Source organism: Eschscholzia californica, unplaced genomic scaffold (assembly GCF_041429995.1).
Source record: "Eschscholzia californica isolate CP2 unplaced genomic scaffold, dmEscCali1.0.p SCAF_4, whole genome shotgun sequence".
Classification (NCBI taxonomy): Eukaryota; Viridiplantae; Streptophyta; class Magnoliopsida; order Ranunculales; family Papaveraceae; genus Eschscholzia; species Eschscholzia californica.
The window spans coordinates 1,887,974-1,898,906 of NW_028238461.1; the positions used below are offsets into that span (position 1 = coordinate 1,887,974).

Consider the following 10,933-nt stretch of genomic DNA (forward strand, 5'->3'; position numbering starts at 1 on the left):
AATGATGACCTTCGAAACCTGCACATCACTGCGTAACAATCTGATACACACCTTGCTCCTTCCGCCAGGTCAGGAGGTCGAGTTTTTTCTACACTTGCAAATTCACCACCTCTTCCCTTCCACTCATTGGCTTTGACTTCAGTGGGTATTGAGTCGACGCTTGTTATATCACAGACTCGATACTAGCGTAGCGCGGTCTTGGGCCTTTCTACCCGAAGAACTAGCTTAAGAGGTGACGCTCATCTCCAATGGGACACTCAATCTCTAACACTTAGAGTGCCACATTTGATTTTTGAGAGTTTTTGTTAAAAAACCATCTCCAATGGAACACCTTGTTAGACACTCTAATGTGAGGTGGACACATTTATTATAAAGTGTCTAGAGAGAGAAACTCTAAAATGAGAGTGTCTACTTGAGACTCTCTAAGTGTTACTTTAATATTCCAACCAATAGAAACCCTTACTTTTCAACTACTTTTTATCTATTGAATTAAAGAGGAACATGTGTATTACTTATGGAGTCTTTAGAGATCTCCATTGGAGATCAACAAAAATTAGAGTGTCTCTATATTGACATCTAGGAAAGAGAATCTCTTTTGACCCTTGACACTTAGGATTTTTAGAATGTTTGTTAAGTGTCCCATTGGAGATGCTCTTACACTTGTAATTCACTTTTTGTCCCTTTCAGTTCTAATTGGGATTATCCTAATAATCACTCCATCACACATTACTTTAACTTCATTAATTATTGAGTTGAGACTTGTTATATATTGGATTCTAATACCAGTGTTGGGTGGCCCAAGCATCTCTTATCGCAAAAGCTAGTTCGAGATGTAAAATATTTCCTACACAAAACTCATCTTTGTCCTTTCCTGTACCAATAAGGAATTATCTTAACAATTATGATACGGTGCCAAAAGTATTTTTATCAATCTCTACTACAAATAAATTTAACATCATCAAATCGACTTGGGTTCTCTATAGACCTCCAAACTCAATAGTGAACTAGCAAAAACACAGGTTGTCTGCATGACTTCTCTGTAGACCTACAAATTCAATAGTGAACAAGCAAAAACGGAGGTTGTCTACATGCTGCCTCCGGCGGCGTCCGATGTGCCATAGACCTTTCCCAAGTAGGTTCGACGTTATCCGACCCAGACCAATTTTCACCCTACTCAGTGGCTCTTGGGCTATTTATAGAGAACAACACTAACACAAACTCGAGCAGAAAGAATCAGAGATGCAAGAAATTACTTGCACAACATCATCTGTTTTACCAAGTTATCGCCTAAAATCATTAGAAAATGAGCTATCAGCTGGCATACCTAACTCTTAAATCCTTCTTAATCAGTTAATCACGAGAAAAATACCAACATCTAGTATAAAATCATCTCCATCTATCTTACCACGAAAAGTTTCAACAAAAATACATCATCCAAATAACAAGCTGAATAACTAAAAACAGGCGTTTGATACCACAAAAGTAAAGAAACAAAGGCTAGTCATCTCTGACTAACTCTAGAAATCGAAAAGTAAGAAGCTTCTTCCGTCATGGCCTTCTCTAGGTGTTGGTAGCTCTGGTGTAAATCTGCTGGCTAGCATGAGTAGATATCATCCGGATGGCACCTTTTGCCATCAAATCCTTGATTGCCCTTCTTGCCAAAGATCCATTAACCTGAAGATACAAAGAAAATGGATAAGTGACACCGAAGAATATAAGACCTTTGTCATATTATACACAGGATATTGCTAGTTGGATGAATGCAGGTAAGAAAACAAATAGGGCGAACTGGTACTACCACGAACATTATTAGTTGCAATGCGAAGTCACTAGTCCAAAATACCTACTTCATCACGGGTATAATTTGAGATTGTGGAAGAAAAAACAAAAAGAAACTAGATAGCTACAGCATGAGAGAAACAAGGGGTTACCAACAATTCAAAACAAAAGGGAGCACAATAAAAGGAAATGTTCACTTCAAATTAAGAATCATGCACTGTCTTGATAAGAAACTACATCCTAGATAAATCTCTGAATAGAAGAAGAGGTTATCTTGGACAATAAAGAAGAGGTGAATTAAGTTTTCTAAATGGCAACTCATTACTCCCAACATAGGCTATACAACCAAGTCATAACCCTTCAAAGGGTGACACACTCAACCAACAAACATTCTAAGGCTTAAGAGATCAGACCATAATAAAATGTACCAAAACAATTAACAAATCCCAAATATATCATGAACCATAGGCTGCGAAACCATATTGACGACTATCGTCCAATACACAAGAATATGAATTAGAATTTCCAGGGCGCATGAATTTAAAGACATACATACCCATAAAAGATACAAGCTGAATCATGAAGTTTCAATAGAAATCAACAATATGCCAACGCTAGCATTCTAGACAGCAACTAAGGAACTACTAAAGCAATTTCTTCGGAAACAAAAGCAAATTACTTAGCAAGGTAATGGTACTCGATCAAAACCAGAGTTATATTTTCAGTTTTTGGTGGAATTTAATCCCACCCATATTGTATCTAAGCTAGTAAAAAAATGTAGCAATTTTTAAACAAAATTGTAACATTGGTGAAAGGCAACAAGTGAAGAATAGATGAGTAGAAGATGAAAATATCATACCCGCAATCTATCAGAAAGGATTGAAGGAGTAATGAGCTTGTATTTGGGTGCTTCAGTAAGAAGCTTGTCATAACTAGCTTGATCAAACAACACCATATTGTTCACTTTCTCCTTTTGCTTACCCTTACTCCATTTCTACCAAAAAAAAATCAAGAACCCATTTTTACTAATCCAAAACAATCCTATTTTAATAACTCAAATATCTGATTGGAAATCTTACAAACCCTAATTCATACCTTCTTCTTTTGCTTGCCTCCACCAGACTTGGCTGGTTTTGAAGATGGAGGAGGAGCCTTCTCCTTCTTTGGTGCCTAAAATAATACAGTAAAAAAAAAAAACCTTACTTGTGTATTCACATTGATTCAAGATAGAAAACAGAGAGAGAAGAAAAGGGAAATGGAAGAATTTGAGTATAGCTTGAAGATGGAGAATCTTGCTTACCATTTTCTGAGTTAGATTTTGAGACCGGGGAGCTTCTCAAAGACGATGGAGCAGCGGCCGCTTCTTGGGAGAAAGGTTTGTATTTTAGAGCAATGAACTGATGAAATAGGTTTCTCAAAAATTAGGGTTTTAGTCGAGGGTAGGCTAACCTACGCCGGGTAGTGAGAGTACACACCCTGATCGTTCGGGGGAACGGTTCCGAGTTGGATTGGACGGAATGGGCGCACAAAGTTTATGTGACATATTTATTGTCCACCCCTCGTGATGTAGTGGGTAGATAGACACTCCAGGAGAAGGTCCCAAGTTCCATCCTATAAAAGTTGGTTTTTAAGGTTAAAAGTATATGGGGTTTGGGTCCAAATTAGACCGTTTTTGTGCTTGTTCAATTCAATATTCATGAGTATCTTTGTATATCTCTTCATTATGTATCACCTTTCTCTAATAATAGAATCCAGGTTTGTTTTTGAAACCCTGACTCAGTTGTTTTTCTCCGTTAAGCTTCTCCTTCATGGAAGTTATTTATTTGCTTCTTCGCCTTCATCTTATTCTTCTCCCTTCTTCGTCGTCACCATCATCTTCTGGTTTTTATTTATTGTTGCTTAGTTTATATCATCTTCTGGTTTTTATTTATTGTTGCTTAGTTTATATCGTACCTTCATAAGATTGAGAAAGCAAGAGATTTGTTTTGAAGAAATGTTGTCAGAAGAAATACACTTGATCAGTAACATGAGATCTGGTTTGAGATTTATTTTCGTTTAATTCCCTTTCATTTTCTTATTTTGTTGTTTGATTTTCATTCTCCTTTTTTGAACTTTTATTGGCTTACAAATTCTTGTAATTTATCTCACAAGTTTGGATCGTTTTTTTTGCTTTAATTATTGGTAGATTTTCGAACTATGTGCATCATTGAATTTTTTTTTGAATTCAATACATTTTAAAACTTAAACAAAAATTCAATACATTTTTATTTTTTCTCACAAAGTAGTAAGTTAATTCTCCTACTTCTTTATCCCTTCTGAATTGATTTTTTTGAATTTCAAATTTACAAACAGAGTTTGCTTTGCAAATCAAGTTCGTATGATCTGCAAACCGAAATTGCATTATGCAAATCTAGTTTGCAAGTTCTGCAAACAGAAATTGCATTCCGTAAATCGAGAGTACAAGATTTGAAAGTCTGGTTTGTAATTCTCATTTTAGATTCTGAATTTGCAAATCTAATTTGCTGAAAAACGTCATTTTTTTAATTAAAAAAAAATTAAAACGTACTGATAGTAGATCTTGTTAGAAACAAAACGAAAAACCTTTTATACATATGCAAAGTTTATCTAAATCTGACATCTAATAAAAAAAAGTTATACTATGTTTTAAGTTTAAAGAAAAAGTAAAACACTGGTTAATGGAAAAAGTAGCATAGTCTTTACAAATATTGAACTTGGGTATAAATAAAGTAATTTATGTAGAGACCATTTATTTCGTCAGGCTTTAGGCCGTTTAATTTCGTCGGGCTTCAGATCAGTAGTCTTTCGGCAGTTATCGTGCTTATCACATCGTATCGATGTATTAATGCCTTTGTTGTCAATAATAAAAAAAAAAACATAGCTAAACTCCTTTTATATGAATGTTATTCTGGTCAAATAACTAAAACCCTATAAAACAAAGGGAGATTTTATAAGGCCCTCTCATTTTTGTTAAAAGACCCCCCTCAATGATTATTTATGGTCAAATGCCTTTTCTTTTCTGTAAGAGGTGGTTGTGTCCAAAACTATGAAATTCACATAAAATAGCTTCACAAATATCTGAAACCTTAAACATGAAGAAGAACAACAAAAACCATAAAACATAAAGAAAAGTAGAGAGAAATGAGAATATCTGAATCACGAACATAGTAAGTGTCTGAAAACCTTGAAATTTAGGAATTGTTTTGTTTAAAAACAAAATACCTTTCATTTGAAAAAATGGGTATTCCTTATGAAAGCCATGAATTTATTACACAATGTTTACTACTATTGGATTGAAAATACAAAATGCTTTTGTTCGACGCAAATGTATTCCCTTACAACTTACAATTGGAGGAGCTGAGGGTCAAAATAGGTCATATGAAAGTGTTGTAGAAGTCCTCCTTATGGGCGCAAGCGGACTTGGCACAGACTTGAAAAGAACATAAATTGTTAGGAGATTAAAAGAATCTTTTACCTAAAAGTTCATCCCCATGCATGTCATATAAACCAGCTTCAACCTATTTGATGGGGTTGCTTCTTTATTTCAGTGCCATGAGAATCAGGGTCGCCTGCACCTAACCCATCCGAGGAACTGAAGAACTTCTCAAGTTTGGCTGAAACAGATAGATCAGTTTCATCACAAAACTCTTCATCATCATCCTCGATATTATCATCATCCTCAAAGACCAGGGCAATCCCATATTTCTTAAGTTTTAGACAGGGAAAACATGGCGGGTTTCGCACCGTTATCTGTATCTTGTCACCTTCTTTCAGTAAAGAAACTAAGGGAGTATAATGCAGGAATCTACACAAGTAAACTTGATCTTCATCCGAATCAGGAACTCCCAACAAATACAATGTTGTCGTAAATATTGGGTTGTTCTCCCTAAGGATGTTTGCTTGAATGTCCACTATTGCAGGGAGTGTTTTGAACTTATCCTGGTTCTGTTCTTGGAGAGAGATGGTGATAAGTATAATCACATCTCTTATCGTACAGTTTTTGCGGTGCGATAAACAGGGAACTTCTCGAACTAACCAGCTTGGAATTTCACTTCCAGGAATGCTGAAATTCTGTAGATTCTTGAAAGCAGCCTGCAATTGGACAATGCCATGAAAAATACAGTATGATCAAATTATTAGATATTTATAACTTCACATAAGATAACAAAAATGTTCACCTAGTGTGTGAACTTATTAGAAGGTTAAGGGTATCAAAACGGGGGAGAGAGAAATAACAGAATTGGCAATGAACTGCACAAAAACGATATGTAGTTTTCACAAATATTTCTCGATCGAAATACACTTCAACTCTACTAGCACTAGCTTTTTGAACAGTGGAACTGACAAGGCAACTAAACCAAGAAGAGTGAAAGCCATAGGAAACTAATCATAACCATGATAACAAAGCATAGAAGAATTCTCTAATTATGAGGAAAAATAAGATCACAAAGCATGAAAACCAAAGAAAAGCATACCTTGGGAAGTTTCCGCTTCACAGCCGAGAAACATGAAGTACAACCACTCATGTACAACCTTCTCAAGGAATTCAATTTTTCCAGTCCTGGAATATCAGTAACGTTCTTGCAATTTGTAAGTCGCAGCTCCTGTAAACTTCCTAAGTTTGACAGATCAGATACAGTGTCCAGTGCAGTACAATTTGTAACATCCAAAAGACTCAAACTCGAGGGAAGTGGAGGAAGACATTTAAGCTTATTGCAATAGGTTAAGGAAAGTGTTTCCAGACGTGAAAGGCCCCTCAGGCTAGGAGGAAGGTTGCTGAAAAAGTTGTGGTCTAGTTTCAAAACCTCTAACGATGATAACTTCTCAAAATCATAAGGAATTCTCGATATTTTGCAGTGACGAGCATCCAGATCATATAACAAGGAGAGGTTGGAGAAAGAAGCTGGAAGAGCGACAGACGAAGGGCCAATGCTAGCATCTGAAACATTCAATTTAGTATGATCTTCAATACCCAAAGGTTTTTCAAGATCCGGGTGTTTTGTCATTTTCAGCACCATTAAGCTTGAAATCATGCCAAACTCTTCCGGCAATTCTGCCACCCCGGTGTCCTCCATTTGTAACTGATGCAGATTTTTTAATTTGCCAATGGAACCTGGTAATCTAAGGAGTCTTTTACACTTGTTGACATTCAATATCTCAAGCTTTTCCAATAGCCCTATGGACTCTGGCAACTCTGCTATGGAGGTATTTACAAGAAGCAATGTAGTCAAGCTTGACATATTTCCAATTGAATCGGGCAAATGGCTAAGTGATGCACAGAATCTCAATTCAAGCTTTTCAAGTAAGATCAAGTTTCCAATTTCATTTGGTAGTTCTTCGATCGATGTATTGTCTAACTGTAGATCAACCAGAGATGTTAATCCTCCAATGGACGCAGGCAATTGGTTAAGAGAACGACAACGACCAAGGGACAAATGCTTCAGACGGGATAACGAACCAACAAAAGCTGGAAGACTTTGTATAGTACAACCATTCAAATATAGTTCCAATAACGAATCGAGGGTACCAACCAAATCAGGTAATACTGCTACAGCAGAATGACTAAGAGAAAGCTCTACTAGAGAATGCAGCTGATCGATGGAAGTTGGTAGGTGTTTCAGTGACATGCAACCATTTAGGCTAAGCCTTTGAAGCTTCTCAAGATGAGATATAGAATCAGGAAGCTCTTTTATAGCAGTTCCATCTGCTAGAAGATTGATTAAAGACTTCATGCTGCTCAAGTCCTTTGGTAATGCTTTGAATTTGGAGCAACCAGAGAGGTTAAGAGTTTCAAGACATCCCAGTCCAGACATATCATTTGGAAAGTTAACAAGATTGGAACAGTCTTTTAGGTTCAGCATGGTTAACGTTTTCACGTTCCCAATCGATTTATGGACCTTAACCAGGCCCGTGCAGCGCTCAAGAATCAGCTTTTCCAGGTGACGATGACCAGTAAAATCAGGGGTAGCATTTAGATTATAGCAACCCAGGAGATTCAAAACTCTCAAATTCTCGGGCACCTGTGTACAGTCAAAAAGGCTTTTTAATCGGAAGATGTTAAATGGAATGTGCAAGCACGGACCACAACCAAACCCATATGTAATTTACCTTATTAAAACACCATCTTTGGCTCCATACTTGTTCAATTTTGCCCTCTGTGAGATCAAGTACGGCAAGTTCTGAAGCACATAAATCAGAAGGAAGTTCTTTCAACGGGCATCTTTTCCATTGCAGCCACTTCAGCTTACGAGCTATAAGTTTAAACTTCCCTTCTAAGCTGGCATTATTGATCTGAAGTAACCTCAGATTAACCATCGGTGCAAATGATTCAGTGCACAGACGTACATATTTCTCCTCGATGTTTCCTCTTTTAATAGTTGTCATTTCTCGTTCGACTGTGTTGGAAGGTTTTTCTGAAGGATGCAAGACTGGTGGTATTTTTTCAATGTTGAGGAAGACTCCTTCAATATTTTCCGTTCCCTAAAGAAGGTAACAGGGATTATGGAGGTAAACATTTTTAAGAGACGAAAAGTTAGAAAAAGTATAGAAATCGCTGAGTTTGCTTTTCTTACCTTTTGATACTTCAGAACAGTCATAGCTTCATCATGGTCCCACAATCGACTGCGTAAACCACTATCTCCAGGCATTTCTTCTCGAACGATTTGTCTCCCCATGTCTCTTAGCAAATCGTGCATCCACATGGTATTGTTGCTGACAACCTTCATGAGACATCTTGCTGTAAGAACTGATATCGCTTTCTCCGCATTGAAACCACAACCTTTCAATACATCTACTACGTATTCTCTTTCCATTTGCGACTCAACAAAGAAACACGCAATGTCAAGAAAGATACACTTTTCTTGTTCATCTAATCCATCAAAACTGATTTTCAAAACTTCGTGAAGATTACCTGGAGGAATCTGTTTTAACTTTTTCAGACCATCTTCCCACTCATTGACCCTTCTCCTACCGCAATATAAAGAACCCAATACTTCAAGAGCTAGAGGTAGTCCTCCTGTATGTGAAACGAACTGTTTGGCGAGATGCTTGAAAGACTCTATAGGTTGATGACTTCCAAATGCATGATAACTGAAGAGTTTAAGTGATTCAGTAGAATCCAGCTCTTTCAGTTCATAGATATAACTCACAGAGTGCCCAATCAACACATTTCTATCTCTTGTTGTGACTATTATCTTACTTCTCTTGTGATACATGTCTTTGTTCCCAACTAATTCAGCAAGTTGGCTCACATCATCAACATCATCTAGAACCACAACAACTGGTTTATGAAGAAAACTCTCTTCCGAATCTGGAAATAGACTGTGCTTTAGTTTGTTCTTTAATGAAATTGATCCATTTGCTCTCCTTGAAGCTCTCCCGATATCTGGAATGAAGCAACAATGTTGGAATTGCCGAGCAAGTCTATTGTATACAGCCTTTGCAAGAGTTGTCTTGCCAATTCCACCCATCCCGTGAAATCCCACAATTTGAACAACATTGGTATTCTCAGATAATACCTTCAACACTTGTTCAAGACGAGAATTAATCCCAACCTGATGTTTAGCCACATCCAAGGGAGTATTACTCAATTTAGTCATGACTTTATGAATCAAAGTTTGTATCAACTGTGTTTCATCCCTGTCAAAAACAATATTTGAAGTAAATAACAGGTTGAACCGTTCCTTTGGATCAGGAAACGCAACATACATGAGTTTTCTTTTATTAGCTAGTAAAGATTGTTAAGTTTGTGGTGATCCAACTCAAAACCAATTGGAAAGGACATGTACATTATATTCTTGGTTGCTAGTTACCCCTTCCCCCATGTGGGGACTATTCTCACACGCCCGCCCCCTCACGTGGGGGCGTGATTAGTCTAACACACGTGTTTTTGTTTTTGTTACGGTGACGTGGAGCACGTGCGGCTTTTAAGTCTATCACTGGCCTAGCTCTGATACCATGTTAAATTTGTTGTCATCCATATCAAAACCAATTGCCAAGAGAGACCTATATATTGTATTGTTGGTTGCTAGTTACCCCTTCTCCCCCATGTGGGACTATTGTCACAAAGAAGATGATGAACATTTAACAAAAACACAAGAGTAGCAAATTAACAGGAAACCTATCAAAGCAAAAAAGACTAATAATAAGTAGTACTGACATATTACGTGAATCATAGCCGGAAATTCCACCTGCCTTCTCCAAGGCTTTCTTCCACCGGACAACAGTTTCAGAATTCTTCCCCAAACATTCTTCGTGTAATCGGAAAGCTTCTTCGAAAGGGCCATTCTGACGCCGGGCGTGTGAAGGATCTAATCTATAAAATACAGGAAGTAAATATAAGCCGGAGTGATCTAAAATAATGGTGGATAACTCCTCGAGGCAGCGTCTGGAGTTGGCGTAGCTCTCTGATATCACGGCGATTGAAGCGGAGGAGCCCTTCAATAAGTTTGGACTGATTTCATCGTCGTTCACCGTCCTCTCCAAATTACCCTCGAGGGAAGTACGGATTCCAATTTCTTTTAGTTTTTTGTGAAGGTGGTAAGTGAAGTCATGACTGTCTTCTTGTCTGAAGCTCAAGAACACATCACAAGTGGATGTTGATGATGAGTAGGGTTCTTCATCCAACTTAATCATTTCCTCCTTTTATCTTCTCAGCTACCTATGCCGATGATACCAGATCATCTTCTCTCTCTCTCTCTCTCTAGGGAGGGGGAAAGGAAAGCTTGAAGGAATTCATCCCATCAAAACTCTATTTTAACTCCCCTGTTGCTTTTTTTTTTTTGTTGAAATTTTTTTTAATGTTGTTGACAGAACTCAAAATGGCCAGTCAAAACGACCATATTAACGTGAAGGGAGAAGTAAATAAATCATCCAACCGAATCCCACCTGCGCTTTCAACAAAAAAAAAATCCCACTTGGGCACCAACTAGTGGGTACTAAACAATAAAAATACGATATAAAATACAATCACATCATTTCACTTGTTTTTTAAACTTTTCTAAGAGTTTTTATGCAAGTAGGCTATGGAGAAAAACACCGACTAAAATAAAAGATCATATATCAATTTTGTTTTCACTTACATGGAGATACATGCACCAAAGAGAACTGTTAAGCAACCCAAATTTTGGATTCCCAC

General features: G+C 37.3%; 1 protein-coding gene across 1 annotated transcript; it reads right to left on the reverse strand.

Annotated features, from left to right (window-relative positions):
- Window positions 1-1,376: 1,376 nt before the first annotated feature.
- On the reverse strand, window positions 1,377-10,631 carry LOC147541399 (uncharacterized). The gene is made up of 8 exons (XM_086632217.1): window positions 9,956-10,631; window positions 8,370-9,435; window positions 7,906-8,277; window positions 6,273-7,817; window positions 5,314-5,889; window positions 2,875-2,949; window positions 2,639-2,773; window positions 1,377-1,674 (listed from the first exon to the last, which is right to left on the reverse strand). Exons 1-8 carry the CDS (start codon window positions 10,429-10,431, stop codon window positions 1,561-1,563), a joined length of 4,359 nt encoding a protein of 1,452 aa, XP_086488343.1. The 5' UTR covers window positions 10,432-10,631; the 3' UTR covers window positions 1,377-1,560.
- Window positions 10,632-10,933: the final 302 nt, after the last annotated feature.

Excerpts from the sequence above, each read along its gene's own strand:
- LOC147541399 (XM_086632217.1), bottom strand. The coding sequence starts at position 10,431 with ATGATTAAGTTGGATGAAGAACCCTACTCATCATCAACATCCACTTGT. Across the intron at positions 9,436-9,955 it reads GGCTATGATTCACGTAATAT|GGATGAAACACAGTTGATAC; the intron begins GTCAGTACTACT and ends TGTTTTTGACAG. Across the intron at positions 8,278-8,369 it reads CTGTTCTGAAGTATCAAAAG|GGAACGGAAAATATTGAAGG; the intron begins GTAAGAAAAGCA and ends TACCTTCTTTAG.